Source organism: Marmota flaviventris, chromosome 3 (genome assembly GCF_047511675.1).
Source record: "Marmota flaviventris isolate mMarFla1 chromosome 3, mMarFla1.hap1, whole genome shotgun sequence".
In the NCBI taxonomy this organism is placed as follows: domain Eukaryota; kingdom Metazoa; phylum Chordata; class Mammalia; order Rodentia; family Sciuridae; genus Marmota; species Marmota flaviventris.
The window spans coordinates 97,677,255-97,698,524 of record NC_092500.1 but is presented as its reverse complement, the minus strand read 5'-3'; the positions used below and the strand labels follow the sequence as shown (position 1 = coordinate 97,698,524).

General features: G+C 41.4%; 1 protein-coding gene across 6 annotated transcripts in view; it reads left to right on the top strand.

The window, feature by feature from the left end:
• Positions 1 to 21,270, top strand: part of Etv6 (ETS variant transcription factor 6) — a 230,364-nt gene that overhangs the window by 96,360 nt on the left and 112,734 nt on the right. For 4 of the 6 annotated variants that reach the window (XM_027955976.3, XM_027955974.2, XM_071610137.1 and 1 more), the window contains exon 2: positions 3,944 to 4,073. The exons of 1 other annotated variant lie outside the window; for it this stretch is intronic. In XM_027955976.3, coding sequence (XP_027811777.1) covers positions 3,944 to 4,073 — 130 coding nt within the window. The remainder of the gene's footprint in view (positions 1 to 3,943; positions 4,074 to 21,270) is intronic. One more of the 6 variants, XM_071610136.1, reaches the window with a different exon arrangement.

The window sequence follows — 21,270 nt, the reverse complement described above, 5'->3', positions numbered from 1 at the left end:
TCCTAGGGGGATCCTTAAGATATGTAGAAGTTCTATACTGAATAATTTTGAAAAGGAAAGACTATTTTGGTGATAATATTTTTTCTGTTTGGCTCTTCCATAATGTGCAGTCTGTGGTGGGGATGCCATTCCCCTGCTGAGCACAAAAGTGGTAAGCCTTGCCAGGTGTGGTGGCACATGCCTGTCATCCCAGCAGCTCTGGAGGCTGAGGCAGGAGGATCATGAGTTCAAAGCCGGCCTGAGCAAAAGTGAGGTGCTAAGCAACTTAGTGAGAACCTGTCTCTAAATAAAATACAAAATAGGGCTGGGGATGTGGTTCAGTGGGAGAGTGCCTCTGAGTGCAATCCCAGGTACCCCCCAGAAAAGAAGGGGTGGTAAACATGGTGGTTTACATGGGAGTCACAGGTTCACAGGTTGCTAGGTATTTAATATGAAAAGAAGCATAATTAGATGGGTACCTATCACTGGCCTTCATGGTTTGGAGAAGGAAGGAGGAGAGAAATGTAAGTCATTTTGAATTTGGTACCATTTGAACTTGGTACCATTCTATACCCTTTGCTTAAAATTATTTTTTCTTTTCTGAGCTTTGAGCTATTCTCTACCTCTCCTTGCCACTGTCCCTATAGGTATTGCGATTACCCTCAGAAATTGCAGTGCGTTTGCTTCTGTTCAGCCAGTTGGTTTAGATTGGGTTTACAAATTTGAGAGCAGCCTGTTTTACTTACGTTTTTCAGCATCTAAACAATAACATAACCACATGACTGCATCTTTAGTCACATCATTGGCCTACACCTGCAGTTTATGCCCCTACAACACTCGAATGCATTAATATCACTGTCTGCAGCATTTTAATTTAATTAGAGCTGTGTTTATAATCCTCCTGGGAAAATCCTTACTCCCTTCTCCCCCACCCCATGTTAAAATAAAGCACCTCTGGTTTTCATCTGACTGACAGTTTGCTTTAGAGGTGAGTGTGCTGTCAACTCTACCTAGCCCCCTCTTTTGTTGGGATCAGACCAGAGAAGCAGTTGTGAGAATAGAATTCCCTTTCTTTGGGACATTGGCTGTTAGTCTCCCTGAGTTCCTCTGTCTAGCTGTCTCCATCTGAGCAGGTGGTATTTGTATGATTTTTCTAATTGCTGGTAGTGTGCTGATGTGCCATTATAGAAGATAAGTACATGGTTATAGTAATCAAATAAAAAATGAGGACCACTAGAGAGTTGCAAAGAGAGACAAAAGGAGTTAACTCTGCAGTATGGGATTCCCAGCTGTGTGTTCTCTTCTCAGAAAAAAGTTTGTGCACTGGGCAACATCCTTCCTGGGGTCCCCTGGGGCTCTTTTGTCTGCTGAACCCAGGGTTCCAGTAGGTTGTGTTGGCTGCTGGCAGATTGCTTGAGGTTCTAGAAGCGTATTTTGCTTTCCTCCACATGGTCAAGATAAACTCTCTTCAGTGACTGACAGATCTCTTCCTTAAACCTTTTAAAAAGAGCTTCCTGCTCTCAGCTTGCAGGTTGCAATCCTGACTTTCACCATAGTGGAAGCTATCCTCAGGAATGAGTGGAGTTCAGGGTCACAGTTGTTCAGTCTCTGGCCTGTCTTCTGTAGGTTTCATTATGAAATAGTTCAGTTGTCTCTTACAATTTCTTGGATGGGTATGGGAAAGGATGACATAACATCCAGGCAGGTGCTCAAGTGTGCTATGTCAGTGTAGCTGTGAGGTGAGGGAACCATGTAGAAGTAAAAACTCTTCCTAAGAAACTTCAGGGAAATGAAGGCACAAATATAATGTCGCAAGCCAGCACCTAACACACTGCAGAGGTGAAGCCTCCCTGGATTCCTATCAGTAGGCGGGAGGCAGATTTCCCAAGAAATAAAGTAGAAGTAATTTTGAGGACTGGGCTTCTCCAGCTTGTCCTTGATGGAGTTGAGGAGGCAGGGATGAGCTGGCCTGGTTTTCATAGACAAGCTAGAGGACCTTGTTTCTCCTTGCTTTAAGGGAAAAATAATTGTATTATGAAATAGCATCCTCTCTATTTCTTGTACTCATGCCATGCCCTTTGGAGACCCTTTGGTTGCACAGTGTTTTCTTCACCAACTGTTTCGCTTCTGCAAAAACCATAACAAACAGAAAGCTACTTCTGGGAATAAAGCTAACAGCAAACATCTACATGTATGATGAGATTGGGGGATCATGTGAGGGTGGAGGAGAATGGAGAATTTAGAAAAAAAATTAATCTAGAAAAACAGATTATGTTTGAAATGCTTAAAAGCACATCTCACCTAGCAAAACCCCTAAATAAATTTAATGTTTCCATACATGTGATTATATATCTTTGCCTCTTAAACTATCCTAACACAAACACCAAAAAGTGTAACTCCTCCTTAAGTTAGAGTTGCTCAAACTATGTGTGATATTTGATAAAGTTCGAGAAAAGTGAAGTTGACAGTTTTGCCTCTGGGTGACCTTTCATAAGACATCTTGATTGACATAAAAATCAAATCTAGGATATTTGGGCCTGCCCTGAATTAACAAATTCACCAGGAAACTTTAAGATGTATGTTTAAACAGAAATATTCCACCCACCCTAGTTTCTGCTAGTGGATGCCTTAGGGAAGGTGTAGCAATTCCATCTGGAAATTGCAACAATATGTATATATTCATTTAAAATTGAAATTTCCTGCCACAACCACCAAACTTTCCAGGCCATGAGCAGAAGAGAAGTTTTAATTTGGTTGTAGGGTCAGGGGACTCCCCTGCTTCCCTTTGCACATTTGAAGAGATGTAAAATGTTGAAAGAACTATCCTTCCAAGAAGTAAATACCGTCTTCACTTTACTTTAATCTAGGATTTTCTTTTGCTCCTGGTTTTTAAAATTTTCATAATGGCATCTTACTGGTCTTTTCATCCCAACTTATTTTTGGACTTTGTATGTCCTACTTTGCCCAGTTAAACCGCAGAAGCTAACGGAAGTTATGTTTATGTATGTGACTGCAAGTCAAACTAGTTGGTGTGTAGATCTGAGATGCAAATTGCACTACTGTTCTATCTGAATATACTAGTTGGTTTCTTGCCATTATTTGCAATATTTTAACTTCAAACTAATAATAAAATAATCCTTCACACCCATCCAGTTTCTTTTAATTGATCTAGCAAACACTGCTCATTTGAATTCAAATGGTGAAACTACTGAAGCCCCTCCTACTGTCATTAAGCATCTTCATTTAAATAATGCTTTCCTTAGTCCAAATAATTCTTTGAAGATGTATGAAATATTTTAGAGGGAAAGGAAATACAGATTCTGATGGGAAATGAAGGAACAAAGAGACACCTACTAATTCTGCAGATCATTCTCTCTTAGGAAGGAAGAAATTAAATGTTGGATATTTTTGGTTATGGTTATTGTTTTGTGAGAGAAAGATGATAGAAAAACTTTGCTCATAGATTTATTAACAAAACCTAGGTCTTTTTAGCCATTACTTTCCACTTCGCCTATTTAATATACTCTTACTGGATCTGAGTATAGAATCATACTTTGATTAGAAGCTGGAGTTATCGCCAGAGAAGAGGAAATGTGGTGTTAATGCATTGGTGACATTGATATGTGACTTGGAAAAATAATTTTTGAGAGAGTTGCTTTTAAGCTATTCTCTTGGACTTTTTTCTCCCCATTTGCTCACCTGTGTCCCTCCTCATTACCTGAACAAACCACAGGGGTGCACATCTGTTGACCTCAGTCCAAAGAGCCCAATCAATATTCAACCTTTCCTGCATTTTTTTATAAACCTCAAATGTGAAGCATCTAAAGGACAACTTATGAACCAGGTGTTCCGAATGCCCCACCTCCCTTTTGCTTCCCACACCCCTGGGTAGTTTCACACCTCCATTCCAAACTTTCACTGCCTTTTTAACCCCCTCGCCTCTTCCTGCCCTTATTTTTAACAGCAGGAACGAATTTCATATACACCTCCAGAGAGCCCGGTGCCGAGTTACGCTTCCTCGACTCCACTTCATGTTCCAGTGCCTCGAGCGCTTAGGATGGAGGAAGACTCGATCCGCCTGCCAGCGCACCTGCGTGAGTGTCGGCTGCCAAGGGAAGGGGAAGGACAGACTGACAGCCAGGCTGCTGGACCGCACGGGGCGGGGGAGGCAGAGGGCTCCGAGCCATGGAGGGGCAAACTCTGGGGTCGTTTTCACAGGACTCTGCCTTGTTCGCTTTGGTTGCTTTGGAATCATTTGACCCCACCCCATAATGGCCGTTTAAAGTTTGAGATTCTTGTCGCTTATTTCTCAGTGTATTTATTTCATGTCTGATGATATGTCAAAAAAAAAAAAAAAAAATCTGGAAATGTGTACTACATGGCAGAGTCAATTCAGTGTCCTAGGAGGCAGATTATTATTGTTATGCCATGTTTATCTGTATTCCTAGATTCACCTACTCCCCTTTAAAGTTTTCTTTGATCTGAATGAGGCTTAGTTTCTGATTCACTCACTTCACTCCCTGCTTTGCTTTTAAGCTGGTGCTCTCTCTTCTTTGTAGACTCCCCCTCCCTTCTTTTCTCATGGCGGGTTACATTTTATATGCTGATATATGTCTTTTCCCTGGTCCCCTCTTTTCTTCTACTCTCTGCTTGGGTTTGCTTTGCCTCAGCAACTTTAGTTTGTAGTAGTTCCACCATCCTCTCCCAAATCATCCCTACTCCTTGCCTCCACCACCTTCCATCTGAATTTTCAGCTGCAACCTTGGCAGACATCGGGTCCAACACACCTGTGCTGCTGATGCCAACCTCCAGAGCATTGACATCTGCCAGTTCTGTTTTTGATCTGTCTTTCCTGTACTGCCACTCAGTCCAGGTGATAAAATGTGATTGGGGCAACTGGAGAAAATGAATCACGTGATTCCCACCCTGATCGTGGTATCCAAGAAAATGCCACATTCTCCGGCTTGGATGATATCCTGAGAGCACAAGTCCAGGTTCTGGAGGTTCCTGGGGACAACTTGACCCTTCCCTAGTTGATTCCCAGTGACATAAATGGTGGTACAGTCATGCTGGCCATCTCTTTCAGGCTATTCTCCTTTTGTTTCCATCCTTCCTCAGAAGGTTGCTTACTAAAAGTACAGAAAAATAAAACAGGAAACAGGGGACCCAGGCTCTCCTTTTCTCTCTCTCTGATAAATCAGAGAATCAGATGACTGATGCTAGGGGTCCTGGGAGACATTGCTGGTTTATCCCTTCTGCCTACAGTGAGGATGGTTGCTGGGATTTTTGCAAGGAACTGGCAACATGAAACTCCTTCCCCTCTTCAGTTTGCTGTGTCTGTTGGTAATTACAAAGTTGCTGCCTACTGTAGTGTAGACATTCCTGGATAGAGAGGTAAAGGACACAGCCCCATTCTACCATCTTTTCCTCTACAATGAACTTTTAAAAAGGAGGTTGGAACTTTAAAGGCCATGGTCATGACTGTGGGCACTGTTGTCCTAGTAGACTGGAGTTTTAGGGCACCGTTGCAGCGGACAGAACTGGGAAAGAAATGGTGGGCAGACAATAGCAGATTTCTCTCCAGATAAGCCCCTATGCCCAGTATATTTACCTCAGGAATATTCACTTCAGGGTAGAACATACTCATGCCATGTAGGCAGAACACTTCTACCACCTAATCTCATTCATTTGTTCATTCCATTTGTAATTACTGATTATCTGCTTCTAGGATCAGGATACAGAAACAAAGACAGAAGACAAAGCTCCCTGTTCTTATGGAGCTTAAATTCTAGTGCAGAGAGAAATGAGATAATGAACAATTGTCCCAAACAAGCTGAGGTTTCTTTCATAACTTTTTATTCTTATATTTTGCAACATCCCCCAAGGAGGCCCTAACTCATGGTTCACCTCTGAATGCCTTTGACATATGTAAGCTCTTTTGCTGTGGAACTCTCTCCCTAAAAAGTTATCATGGTAAAACAAAGAAGCAGGCAAGCAAATAGACAAGCCAAACCAGCAGTCAAGAGGTCTTAATTCATAGGGTTCTGCTGTTTGACTGCAGTCAGTCGTTTAACTCAGTTTCCCAATCATGTGGGACCACATTTGGAATAGAAAATATTTAAGATCCTTACTATATTTAAAATACGCAGTTCTCATATAAGCTTTCCTTCTCCTTGGAACCATTTCTTCAATACCAACACTTTAATTTCTTCTAGTGTCAGTTCTTTCATTGAACCACTTCTGTGCCGCTTACCAGTAATTACTTGCTCCCAGTATATGCCTAGGATACAATCATAATAGCTAATAACTGTGGGATTATCCTGTTCCTGGCGCTGTGAAATTCTGTATATATAAATTATTTTATTTCATTCACGCAATGTAAGGTGGGTCTTCTTTTATCTCCATATCACACATAAGGACTTAGAGAATTTAAGTAATTTTTTAAGGTTGATTGCAAAACTCATAAGAGATAAAGATTCAAACTCAATTATGCCTGATTCCATTATGCCACCATATAAGTATGTGTTTAATAAATATTTTTGAAGATGGGTGGATGAATTCAGGGATGATACTTGGCTAGACTTATGACTGATGTGGCCACAACATTGGTTTATGGCTGGAATCCATTCTAACTTGTTCTGTCTGTTGCTGAGTAGTTTGCATATTACCCTTGGATGGACATGTGCCTGGATCCTCACATAGACAATCATCCAGCTGTAGCACATTACTGCTGACTTTGGTGCATAATCAGTAGTTTGTGGATTCAGGTTAGGATAATGGCTTTGCCTGAATGTATACTCTGGCAGTCTAACTTTACATATCTCTCCTTGGTAATCCGCATGAGTCCCTTTGTGATACCATGGCCCCAACATCTGGAACAAATCCTCTGAAAGTAGAGGTTCCCAGGCTCTTGCTGTTTGCCCTCAGCTGGGGCTTTCCGAGCAAGGCCCAGCTTCCTTCGTCCTGTTCAGGACTTGACTGCTTGTCATGCTGTTTGAAAGGCAAATAGAAGGTTAAGACTGGGGCCACACACTTGAAGATGCATCCCAGCTGAGTTTCCAAACCTTAGTGAAAATAAATATTCTAACAGGGGAATTGGGTTATTGCTGTTTTAATCTGGGATTCCAGACAATTCCCAGTGGAATGCTCATGGAAAGTACGGGGAAGAATCTGAAAGCCAAGACAGCAGCAGGACATTTATGGTATTACTGGGTTGAAAGCATTTTTAGCTGCTTGTTTTAAAGAGATACTCACCAGACTGGGATGGCTCCAAGTGGCTTTTTTTCTCCATTTATCACTTGATCTCCAGATAAAGGCTCTCTCTTACCTTTTTTGCTTTCTTTCATTCTTAAATCAAAATCTTATCCTTGGAGAGAGGAGGGCAGAGATCATAAAAGCTAAGATTCTCATACAGAGTTTCTCACCAGTTTGTTCTGCAAACACAAGGCTAAACCTAAACTGAAGACACAGCGTAACAAATTAGCATGCTATTGAGAAGTAGAAAGTGATGCTCTCCCTTTTATTTGCCTGTGATAAAAGCCAAGTGATAAATGGAGCATTGTGTTAAGTGGTGATTGTGAGGGACTGAAGGGATGGTGGGGGCAGTCTGGCCCTAGGGAAGGAGAAGAGTCAAGGGAAGAAGGGCCAGGCCTATCATGCTGGACTGACTCACTGCCCAAATTTTCAGGATGGTGCCCTTCAACAGTCCTGCAGCAGAGCTCCGCTGCTCACTAGGGGAGCAAACACAAGTATGTTTGCTGAGAAAATAGAAAGGACATGACTTTTTTCTTCTTCTTTTGGTATGCTTGGAGGTAGAAGGGCTGAAGTACAACAATTATAGCGGGCAGGTGAAAAAATAAGTTCCATCCTTTAAAGGGACCATCAGCCTTCCATCACAGCTTGAGAACACTTGAAAGAGCAAGGACCCCTCAAGGGTGCTCAGTCAAGGTCACTCTTGACCTTGCAAGCTGAGGAGGGCTATGGCCTGGAGAACAGATGCTGTTTCCCCATTCTCACCAGGGGCCTTGCTGTGTGAGGGAGGGACTTTTTAAAATTCATCTGTCCAAAGGCTACCTTCTTCTAAACTTGTGGGGAAGTAGGTGTTAAAGGGAGCAGCAAAAGTCACATCATGAAGTAGTGGCACCTTGCTTAGGGTAAAGATTCTGTGTCAGTCAGACCAAATACCTAACATAAGCAACTTAAAAGAAGTTTGGCTTACAGTTTCAGAAGTTTCAGTCCATGGTTGGTTGGTTCCATAAGTTTCTGGCTCTGGGGTTGAGGCAGCACTTCATGGTAGGCAGTGCATGGTGGAACAAAGCTGCTCACCTCATGGTGGGGACGTGAAAGAGAGGAAGAGAAGGGTTTAGAGTCCCAATAACCCCTTCAAGTGCATCCCCCTCCCCAATGACCTTGATTCCTCCTACTAGGCCCTACTTTCTTGAGGTTCCAGCACGTTCCAGCACGTTCCAATAGCTCCGCAGACTGGCAACCAAGCCTTTGGGAGACTTTTAACATCCATACCATAACATGCTTGCAGTATGTTAACAGGGACTCTGTTTGACACTGGGCCTCCAACAGTGATGCCGGTGGATGCCAGGCAATATGATAACAATGTAAATACATTTCAGATATGAAGCAGAATTTAAATAATTAAATATATTTATTTTAAATTTCTTTTAAACATTATCATCCTACATCCAATTGATTTAATCACATCTAATCATAGGAGTATTATGCCATTGGCCCAAAGACTGTATCTTCAGTGTCCGTTTGGCCTTCTAAAATATCTGCAAATTGATGATTAAAAATTGAGACCCAGGACTCATTCATCATATTTAATAGGGTTACAGTTTACGATGTTGCGGGTTAATAAATAGTCGTAATAGCTGCTGGGAGTATTCTAGCATCATAACACCAGAAACAGTCCCCTGGCTCTCCTTCCTTTCCTTGTGAATCTTTCAAAATTCTTAGATTACTACTCCTGCTTGTGTGTGTTTAATAATTTAATTCAATGCCTTCCTTTGGATATGTTACCTCACTGCTCACTCATCCAGCCGTTTTGCATTCTCAGCAGAGTAACTGAATTTAAGACAGACATGTGATAAGCAGAGGTATATTAGAACTTGCACAGAGAGAAGGCACTTACACAGTGCCTCTGTTTTATTTGACTAGAGCCACAGTTTTGTATCTTTGTAAGTTATGTTTGTTCTCAAGAAAGAGACATTGGAAGCTAAATATAACCATAGTATGTTTTATGTTGTTGTAAGTAACAAAATGTATTCTTACCTACTATCTCATTTAATCATGTGACAGTCTTTGAAGCAGGTGTTATGGATCCAATTTTATTGAGGAGGTGTCTGTGGCCCAAGTAAGTAAACTAAATTATTCAGGTTCACTAGCTTGTGAAGGATCTAATGTGATTTCTACTTCAGAAAATCACCCTCTAACTTTCTTGGGAGAAGACACGTGGGCAAAGTCTCATGAACTTGAAAGTTAAAGTGCTGCTGACTCTTGGTGTCTAGGCAGCAGTGGGTGCAGGACAGGGAGCAGACAAGGTTCTAGAGATGCTACTTGACCATTAATATGTGCTGAACCTCCAACAGGCCCACATCTACCTTTCAGTAGGAAGGGGAGCCTTCTACAATGAATAGTTTATTCTGGTTTTACTTGTCAGTTACTATAGCTGCCCTCTCTTTATATTCTTGTGAGCTCAGATTGAAATTCGATTTATCTCTGCAGCCAAAATGACAGGGCTGGTAGTAAAGGCTTTAGAGGACCAGCTTTCAGAATGGAGCTCAACCAAACACCACCTTCAACAGCATTTCACTGGGTTTGACCTCCTGGCAGCAGGGGGCCACTGCTTCTTGAAGTTTCCAAATTTAAAAAAAAAAAAAGAAAAAACATGTTAGCGGAAGTCCAGATAGATCTGAATATGCTTGAATTTAAGGCAGCCTCTATCTCTTAGAAAGATGATTTAACATTAAATTAAGATAATTTAAGCCTCAAATTAGCAAAATAACATCTACTGAGGAGGCTTTCTCATCAATAGCAGAGCTTATATGTGTGACACCTGGCATGATGCCTGTCACGCAATGGCCAGATAACTCACTAGAGCTCCATTTCAGTTTCTAGTGCTGATGATAGCCAATTTGGAAAGTGGTTTCCCCATATTCAATGGCCAAAGGAAACCTGCATGTGCCTATGTGTCTGCTTCATTAAAGAAAAGACCTAGAGTTCTGTCTACATAGAGTCGAACCTGATTTTTCCAAGTCACAATTGAAGCAAGCTTATCTTACTACTGCCTGTGACAGCTGTGAGCCCAGCTCTGCTGTAAGGCCCAGAGAGAAGGCACTTACACAGTGCCTTTGTTTTACTTGACTAGAGCCATGTTTTGTATCTTTTAAGTTATGTTTGTTCTCAAGAAAGAGACAATGGAGACAACACGTTATTGAGGAGGTGTCTGTGGCCCAAGTAAGTAAAGTAAATTGTTTACTTACAATTTAAGTAAGTAAATTACTTAAGCCCTGGCACCATCTCCAGGGCCTTTTTCTTCCTCACACCTGTCTCCAGTCTGGGACTTTGTCTTCACACTCCTGCCTGAATCTATGTCTCCTTCCTTGGCTCTTGCCTGTCTTCTTCTTCTTTTTTTTTTTTTAAGAGAAAGTGAGAGAGAGAGAGAGAGAGTGTTTTAATATTTATTTTTCAGTTTTTGGCGGACACAACATCTTTGTTTGTATGTGGTGCTGAGGATCGAATCCGGGCCGCACGCATGCCAGGCTGCATGCTACCGCTTGAGCCACATCCCCAGCCCTTGCCTGTCTCCTAAGACCTCTCAAAGAAAGGACCTAGAGTCCTTTGCCATTATCAATGTTCCAAAAATGGCCTCTCCTCGCACAGCTGCCTGTGACGTGCACTGACATCACCAGCAGAGTTGAGGCAAGGACACAGGGAAGAGATTTAATTCTCAGTGTCTTTAACGAAGCAGTAATGCCTTCTATCAGAGTCGGCCAGCCAATGCCATTTTTCTATTTTATTTCCCCTTAAACCTTCTTTTGGGCACCTTCCCTTTATGCATTGAAATGCTTAAAGACTTTCTATTCTCCACTGCACATGGGGCTGTACAAGGGTCCAGTTAGCTGCTTCAGATGGCTTGAAGAAAAAAAAAAAATAGTCCATAGCAGAACAGCCTGGATGCTTTGGAAGGGAAATTTCCTTTTTGGGTTTGCTGTCTGAAAGAATTTCCGATGCAGGCAGACGTTAATTCCTAGCTCCGTGCTTCCTGATAAGGAAGCAGCTTCAATAAATGCAGCTATTTATAGATGTCTTTTTTTAAAAAAAATATATAACCAGAGGTTTATTGACCTTTTCTTTCACTTCACATTTCATGCAGTGAGCTCTGTGTACATTTAAGGCAGTTCCTCCAGCATGAACTCTGACAAAGTGGCTCTAATTCTGTGGGGGAGGGGAGGGCTGGCTCCCTCCTCTTCCATGTGGTGGGCTCTCAATTTCCTTGGCATTCTGAATCAGATATTTGGAAGCTGTTGGCAATTAGGTTGTCCCTACCTGGTGCTGTGGGTTAGATCCATGAACCCAGACATGCCCAATTCTATTCTAAATCCAACATTGAAAGTTGATAATAGACTATGAGAGTGAGCCATTAAAAAAAAAAAAAAGACATTGAGAACCAGTTTTATGAGTTGAGTCTTAATAATAGGAAATAAGAAACCTTATTTTCATTTCTTCTTTCTCCTCTCTGCTATCTTCCCTTCGATTTTTCCAACCATCAGAACCTCCGTGGTCTTTGTCTTGGCACACCAGTGTTCTGCAGAGTGAGGGGTCCTGTCTCTATGTTCTGTTGTCACCTCACCTGCATCAACATAATACTTGCTAGCAGGTATGATAGTGATTCAATTTGATGTTGGCTTGTACCCTGCTTTCCTGAGTTTCTGCTTATCTCCTCTTCATTCTCAGAAAGCATTGGCTGAGTTGAATATATACAAATATGGTAGAATTTCCTTTCTCCAACGGCAGATATATGTTCTCCCATTTCACTTCATGCCTGAGCTACACCTCATCAGTAGCTCACACTCTTGGAGTTTCTGGCAGGAATGACTTTGACAACTTCAACCTTAAGCTGTTCAGAGGTAAATCTTAGCAGAGATCTTCAGATGTTACTGATTTTACTGTTGCCATTGGTGGGTTCTCATTCTCAGTTCCCTGTGCTAGCTATGAGTGTTTTAGGGGTTCTTTTTCTGGTCTCTTCTGAATCAAGTGGAGAGCAGAATTTAAGAGATTTAAGTGTAGCACTGGCCACAGGCCAGTTGGAGATTCCCAAGTATAATTAGTCACCCTGGCCTGATATTTCCTGCTTCCATCTTAGGTGAGTGGAATAAGCTCCATTCTTTTGAAATTGTTCTCTGTTTCTGCTTCGTATAGATCATGGATACTAATAGCCTTCAAATGAGACTCTAAGATTCCAGTAATAGAAATACAAATTGGAGATACAGATAATGGATAAAGAACTATGGATGTGTAGTGGATGCAAATTGGGTGCCTGGAAGGAAAATTCTACTCATGCAGGCCTGTGCAGGGAATGCTCCATGTCATTAGTACAGCTGAGGCTGGATTTTCAACTCCTGGGGTTAGAATATTAACCAGAGCGGTTCATTGAGGAAATTGAAGATTTATACAGAAAGATGTAACAACCATTAAAAAAAAAAAAGGCATGCAGAACAGGTTTGAAGAAGTAAGTACCACCATCTTAAAAAACATTATAAGGATATCAGGCAACTTATGTAGCTCCACTTTAGAAGTCATGGTGATGATTTAAATGCTCATTTTTTCCCCAAGACTGGCTTAGCTTGGCCAGTGAGGTCTTATGGAATAAGTAATAATGGTAACTACTATGCATTGAGCACTTTCTGTAAACCAGGAACTTTTCAAAATAAACACAATGCTGCAAAATAAATATTATATTTATTTTATATCTGAGACTTGGAAGTGGACCTTTACTTCCCCAGGGGCACACGGAGAACTACAGCTTGAATACACATCTCATTCCAAAACCCAGGCCTTTTTTTTTTTTTTCCTTCCCACTTCATATTGCTTTTTAAAAGTGTGGAACTGGTGGAAGTTGTTTTATTTTAGCTGTTGGTTAGGTAGAGAAAATCTAAGTCAACATGTTGATTTATTTTTAAGAAAAAATTTCAAGCAAAATTGACATAAATGGCTGACAAGAAGGCCCAAAGGGATGAAATCAGAGATAGAAACAAATTATCTTTTGAACTTGGAGGAAGATAAATTTCCAGATCCAATCCTGTGGGCACAACTGTTATCTGTCACATATTTTCAAGTATCTGTATAAATTGTGGGATGTTAGAAACAAAATTAAATGAAGTAGAAAGAGATTTCTATTATACCTGATTTTCCTTCTTTTTAAAAGAGATGATCTACTTCACAGAATAGTACTGTGAATAGAGATGTCCTTAAAAACAGGTTATATTAGTGAGTGTACAAATCGAAACAGACTTTTTGTGTTAAGCTGATATGCTTCAGAAAAATTTTTTGATGATTTTGTGCCTCAGTTTCCCCACATGGAATACCTGCCAGGACACCATACAGTAGGTATGAAGTACAGGATGTTTCCTGCCCCTGGCCCCATGTGAATGCTACTCAGGTCATCCCATCATATTTATTCATTCCCTCCAGGACAGCAGTTTGTTTATCTGTAACCAAGTGTGTGATTCCTGAGGCTCTTTCCAACTTAAACAATTTATATTATTCTGATTCCAGAAGAAAATTCAAGGGATACCAAGAGAAGCATTATCTATAAATACTACGTATCATGATTATTTCACTTGATTTCCAGTGTTGAACATCCAATTTTAGTGCAGACAGTGGTATTTTGATGATGCAGGAAATTGTCCTCCACTTCAGCTGTGATTGTTTTTTGAGGATGCTCTTCTGCAAAGAAATATGGAAATCCGGTGCCCAGCTCTGTGGGATACTTCCCTGGGATGCCTACGGCTGAGATGGGGTAAATGCTTTTGTGGGATAGGAACTGGCACCTACTCCTGGGCCTTGAGGGGTTATTGAAACTGCCTCTGCCACCTTCGTCCTGTACTGGTTCCTGGGAACTAATAGCCGAATCGCAGGCCTCTCCCCTGTTGTGAAGCCCTGCCCCCCTGTTCTCATACCCATCACCCCCGCTTTCTGGCCTGAATCTTGTCTGTGAGTTGGCCCTTTGCCCAGTGCATTATGCACAGGTGTGGCTTCTGGTAACTACGTGACCCCAATTGTGTGATTGGTGGGAATCCCCTCCGCAATTTGAGGCGAGTTTGCTCTTCCTGTAACCTTAACAGTTACACTCTGCATTTGTCTCTCTCTCAGATGTGTGTCCACTGGGTTTGGGGCTTTATAGAGCCAGCTGATCTGCATGGATAGGCCTCATGATCCTTCTTCAGCCAGCTTCATAGCCCATGTACAATTAATATTGCATTAATTAATTATGGGGGAAAAAAGCACAGTTGGCAAGGGAATGAAGGCTTTCAGCTTCTAAAGTGGAGGCTTTGATGCTGAGCTTTAAAGTACATCCCCATCCGCCCCAGCCAACAGAGAGAATCTTTGACACTTATACTGTCCCCTGGGTATGAAAACTCACACCCAAGAAACTATTTCTAAACAGAGGCCTGAACCAGTTACTTGAATCATTTCCCCGTTGCCACAGGCTGTGCAAAGGGGATGTAAGATTAGGGAGAAAAGAAGTGCCCCAAGCAGCAGTGATTGGTGCACAAAGCTGATAAGGTTTTTCTGCTGTCTCCCTCGGTGATGCTGGGATCCCCGACATGAAGAACTCTTTATATAAAGAGAAACGAGGAAACGATTCTGTGCCAACCTGCTTGAGGAAGTAAAACCACTCTTTCTCCTTCCTCCTGCCTGTATAGCCAGCTTTGGGAAGAGCCCTAAGGCAGTCTGAGTTCTCAAACCTGTTATTCCCATGGGCTGGAAGGCTAATCTGGTTTTGGGGGCAGTTTTTTTACCAGATGACTACAGAGTCGGGAGGAAACTCTGTGTCCTTTCTTTGTCATTCTGAGTCCTTCCACAGCACTGCTCTTGAAATGCTGGGCTCTCACACAAACTCCTTTCGCTTCTTGTGTGTGGTAGTGGTGAAGCCACCACACAAAATCCCCTCCCTGGACACACAGTCCTTGTTCCCCTATTTACATCTCTGTTGAGCATTCTGTGTGAGGCTCTTGCTGACCTTAAAACTTGGTCGTGATTCACATATTCACCCTGAGATTTGGGGTTTTATTTAAAGATCTTTTAGGAACACAAGCCTAGAATTCCCCAGAGAAAGCTTTTCCTCACTTGAAACTCTGGGGTTTAAATGTCCTCTTAAAACTGGACTTTAGTGCCCTGATGAAGGGCCTGAGAAGAACTTCAGAGACCCACCAAAACTTAAGTAGAATTTTTTTTAATCAAATATATTTTTGGACCTTATGAAAGAAGTTTTTCTTTTGACTCTTAGGCAAAGAAAATTTTTAGTTCAGATGAATGTATGTGTGTGGTTGTGATTATTCCAGTTATTACTCCAGGTCTGCTTCACTGTCACCCAGGTGAGGGAATCCAAGGAAGAACTTGAAGAAATACAATAGGATATTGTGGTGCCAAGTGGACATACAGCTGTGTGGCTATTTATCGGGTACTTCTTTGTTTGCAGAAGGAGTACCGAGATTCTGAAAGCGGTTGGTTTCTAAACTTGTATTGTCCAGCTAGCATTCAACTTTGGGCCCAGGACAGAGGGCTTATTGTCTGTGAACAGGGCCAATGTTACACTTGAGCAGGGAATGTGGTTGTCCAGTTGTAGTGATTCAGAGTGTCTTGAATGTAATTATCTCCCACAATGAACTACCTTGGTGCTTCAGATTCCACCATTGAAGACAGACATTCCTTGAAGATCAGGCATTGTTTCTACCTAGCTCCACCTCAAAAGGTAAGGAGCTATGACCATAGTACCTTAGACAGGGATAATGAATACCTCAAGTCCCTAATATTTTAAATGAGAATTAGTTTACCAAGTCCTTTGGCTCTTTTACAAAGGAGGAATCATAGCCAGCAAGGAAGACCTAGGGAGGAGACAGAGTTGGAAGTAAACCCCATAGTTTTGCTGAGGGCTGGTTTTCTCGGTGGGGGATAAAAGACATAAAATTAGTTGGAAAATCCAGGTCCCTTGGTTTAGATGAAGCATTGTGAACCTGAACATCTGTGGCCACTAGGAGTCATCCTCTCTTACCATGCATAGCTGTTGATTTTCAGCATCCATCTTGGCCAAAGTTGGGCCTAAATCTGAATCCTTAAGCCTTTCAACAATTCTAACTATATCTTTTTGCCTCACAGATGCTTCCGGGGCATGTTAATCCAAATTTCAAGTTGAAGTGATCAAGAAAAATCCACGCCCGGGGGGGGGGGCTTTAAGGAGCCACTAGAGCAGGGTGACTTATAGGTGTGATGAGGAATAGGTGTGTGGAATTTGGGGGAAAGAGCCTTCATAGTTTTCCATGTAGAGTAATAACTTCTCTGTATCGAGTGCTTATGGTAGGCACTCGATATTATATCATTTGATCCTCCTGACAGTCTTCTGAATGGATTTTATTATCCTCACTTTACTGATGAAAAGTCAAGTTTAAAGAGGTGAAGGAACTTGGTCAAAGTCACAGAGCTGGTTGGCAGTTAGGCAGGTCTGTCCGTGAGACTCTTTTCTCTCTACACCTTCTCTCCCAGTATAAGCCAAAGCTCTATTCCCTAGACTGTGCTCTTGGAGAGTATGAAAAACAGGATCGGGCCCCCCTGTGAGATCCAACTGTGTTTAAAACTTCATAAACTTTAGAAAAACAGGGCAACTCACTATGGTAAAAAATTTAAAGCCATCCCACAGAAAATATCTACCATAACCTAAAACCTCAGGGTTCATATATTTGGCTTTTAGTGAACTATATGATTCTTGCTAGTCCCTTAAATATTGCTGTTTCCTGGTAAATAATATCCCTTCCAGAACCCTGGCTCATAAATAGTGTAATAAGATCAGATGTTACCATGCTACCATTCCAGTGCAGTCTAATTGCAGGGTGAAAATCCAGGGCTGCCTTAGTCCCTCATCTGTGTCTCTCTCTGACCACTGCTTGATACACAATTTGAACTTTAATACTGTTTCCACTTTTTGTGCTTTAGGTCTCTGTGTTGTTTCCTTTTCACAACTTTTTTTTAATGAAGTGATTTGAAATAGAAAATTAAAAACTTAAGTGCAAATCTGTCACTTCTTTGCTAAGAAACTTCATAAAATACTGTATGTTGCCATGCACTTCAGCACAGCTTTGCTGGACTCTTACCACTTAGGTATTCACAGCATTTTCATAAGGCTGTGGTCTGACATATCCCTTGCCATGTTGTGGGGGTATCATCTCTGGGAAAGCTGGTTTAGAAAAAACCCACTACCCCAGATAAAGGCACTTGGGTAATAGATGTGCTTGAGGAACTGTAATTGGCCTTTTGCTGTCCTGTGCTCTCTTCATCTGAAATACTGTAGTCTCTCTGCCAGAAGTTTCATGTTTGTGTGTGCTACCAGTAAGGGCTTTGTGTTGACCTGGCCCTGTGATAACTGGAATGCACATCTGTGAGTGTGAGTGTGAGAGAGGTGTGTGTGCGTGCGTGCGTGTGTGTGTGTGTGTGTGTGTGTGGCTAAGTCTCTCTCCTCATGAAAGCTGCAGATCCTGTTCCCTCTTGGTGAGTTAAAACTCTGGTGTCTTACAGGATGTGAGAGAGGGCAAGGGCACCTAGAGAACCAAGAAGGACAAGGAAGAGGCGGGCCAGCGTCAGGTTTTGGTGGGGTCCCCATCCGCTGGGTGAGAGCCCAGCTGTTTATGCCCGTGTCGCTCCTGTCCCTCCCGGCAGTAGCAGAAAGCTGGGGTGTTTTCAGGACTCAGCTGCCAAAGTTTCTTGAAACAGCTCTGCTCAAAGGCATATGCTGGGCTCACTTCTGAGGGAAATTTCCTTTTTGGGGAAGTTGAAGCAAAGGAATTTCCTGTGTGGGCAGACAGAGCTTCCTGACTTGAAGGTTTCTTGGAAGGGAAACAGTTTCATAATGAAATGACAAATTAAAGACATACCAGCCGGGTTCACTTCAAAACAGCTATTGAGAGTGCAGGCAAAGCCCTATTATACTCCCTCACAGAACAAAAATAAATCCCATCCTGACAGGTTTCTGTATGCCGGATTATATCCGTCCCCCACACCTTCCTTCACAGCCTCCTTCATCCTCCCTTCCTCCCTCCCCCGCCATTAGCTGCCACCATCCCTATCTTTAACTAGGCTCAGGAGCAGCCCCATGAGGCCTGTGCTCCCTTCCTGCTGCCTGTCCTGTGGCTTCGCCCATCCCCAACCTACTTGGAGGCCCTCTGGGTTATGGTACAGCCCTGTGTGCCAAGACTTGCAGGAATGACCTCCTTCCTTCCCCTGTGACATAAAGCAATGATTGAAGATGTCTTCAGCAGTGGAGGAAGTGCAGCCATTTCCCTGGGCTGGCCTTTAAAATCTTGTAGGCAGTAATGCAAGTAATATTCTGCTTGAGAGATGGGTCTAAAGTCACTTTGTTGAAGGAAATAGGGCTCAATGCTGGGCAGATGAGGTTTTCTACAGTTCAGTCAGCCTGCATATTGTTCTTGTTTGTTTGTTTTTTAGTTGACATGTGGATTCCTTATGAACCAATTTTTTTAATGGAAAAATAATACTATCATCATTCTTTCTCCTAGTATTTAAGAACTTTATTATTAATTAGGCTTAGGTCAATAAAATTGAATAGACACAGAATTTGGAACTTAATGTCTAAATTCAGGTGCCAGCTCTAGCAGTGTATCACTAGCAGTGTAACTTTGATAAGTCACTACACCTGTTACCCTTGGTTTTCTTGTCTCTAAAATGGGTATAACACATTATTATGTGGACAATAGTTTTTGATTTCAAAGACACTTTGTGAACTCCTAAAACCTTGGTACTTTTAATTAAACCACAATTGATTGGGATTTTGTAGAATTGAAATATAATATTAGACTGATAACAGAAAGTGTAGAATTTATGGATCAACTTGGCAAATATGAATTTTCTTTGTATGCATTGTTGCTGGGCTCAGTGGGGGAAAAGAAATAGTGTGAAGTTTAGTGACCATATAGCATAAAGCAGGAGGAATCTTGGACTTGGGGACAGGAGGCCAGACTTTAATCCTGAGTGCCTCTCAATAGCTGTGTTGTTTGTGGTGAATTATTTAACCATGATGAGCCTCAGGTGCTCATCTGTAAAACTGGCAGAAATCAAACTGTGACTTTAATAAATGCTATCCAATGCCAACATTGTATAATCTATTATAAGATTATCCCTGCCTTTTGCAATTGTTTATAAGATTAATTCTAAAGATCGGGAAAAAATAGGCACTGTGTAACAACTTATCTAATGAAGAAACTTGCATCAAAAAGCTAGACATCTTTAATATCTCTAATGTAAACTGGGTAGATTGGTGCTTGTCAGCTACATCAGCTGTAACAATTTATCTTTGGGAGTTTCTCAGTGAATGGGGACATGAAAATAACCAGAGTTATGGGTTGAACATGGAAGTTTCCTCAAGAGAACCTATCTTAGGTTTTGGTGTGCTTTCTCCACTTGCTACTGGACGCTGAGAATACAAGTGGTTGTTCCCTTAGGGCTTTCCCATCATAGTTAGCCTTGTCCAAACAGACCTCCAGGGTAGGGTCTTAGTGATTGATCCAGTGGTTTGATTTTATTATGTGCTGATACATGATTTTAGGACTGCCACACCATTCTGCTTCTAATTTTCAGTTTGTATTAGAAATGGACTTACTAATTTTGCCTCTAAACAGGCTTCTTAGCATTCCTTTTGACTTGGAAAAAAAAGGGGAGGTGTCAGAAAAATCCTATACTGCCTTTAAGGTCAGTTTATTGGGTGTGTACTTTGTGTTACTTGTGCTTTAGTAAATTGCCTCCCAACAAGTCTGGCAGGTAGGTGATACTATCTTCACTTTACAGATACAGAAATGAGGGCTGAGATGTGTTCAAGACTTTGCCTGAGGCCACAGAACTGGTTGGTGGTAGAGCTAGGGTTTGAACCCTAGTCTGTGTGCTCTGATGCCTGTATGCTTCATCCCTTCTGTGCATTCCATCTGTGTTGGTGACTATTATTAAATGGACCTCAATTCTTAGACATGAAGTTAAGCCCACACCAGGACTCTGAAAAGAAACAAAACAAACCTAATGGACAGCATACTTTTATAATGGCAGAAAAGTCTACAGATTTCCATTGTGGGAAAGAGTATATCTGGGTGGTTAACTAAGCAAACATTATCCTGCCCCTCACCTCTGAAAGAAAGTCTGTTCTGGTTCATCCTAGGACCAGAGTGGCCTGGAACCTCAGCTCTGACCACACCTTGCATATTAGGACAAAATCTCCTGATCCCATTCCAGATAGATAAGGGAAGTGGCTAGCACTTGATCTCATCCTTTCCCCAGTAAAATTCCTTGAAAATTCAAATCTTACTGTATTCAACAAGGATTGACTGAAGAAACACCATGCTCAATGCTACGAATATAAAGAAGAGTAATGTCGGAACTTGGTCTCATGTAGCAAAAACCTGAATAACCATTCATCAAAACCAGTATTTATTGAGTACACCCTATGCCCGGTAGAATAGTAATTGTAAGAGACAAATATGTAAAACTCAACAGGCCCATATATTGTTACTCTCCAGAGAAGATATATGTTTGTTCTTGATACTTTGTTTGAATTTATTTGCAAGTTTTTTTGTAGTATGTTAGTGTATGTCCAAATTTTTATTATTTTTCACTTATTTGACAATAGCATATAGTTCCAGAATTAATTTTTTCCTCATTCCTACTATCAATCCCATTCTTTTAAATTTTTTTAAAAAAATTTGTAATCTCATCCTTCTTTCCCAAAGAATATAGACTTTCAAAACTGTTTTTTAATCTAGACCAAAATATTTTTTTCATTTCACTATATTTAGAATACAGGTGACATCCAGGGGAAAATCTGAGAAAAAAATATGATTTTGATGGCACCTTATTATAAAAGAGTCACAGTACTAAGTTATTCTTTGGCATATGTAGCAAAACACTATGTGGGTGTCATTTGGAGTTCATAGTAAGGGGAGAAATGGTGTCATTTCTCCTGTAGAGAAATTTAATCTCTCACTTTAATCTTTCATTGGCCTT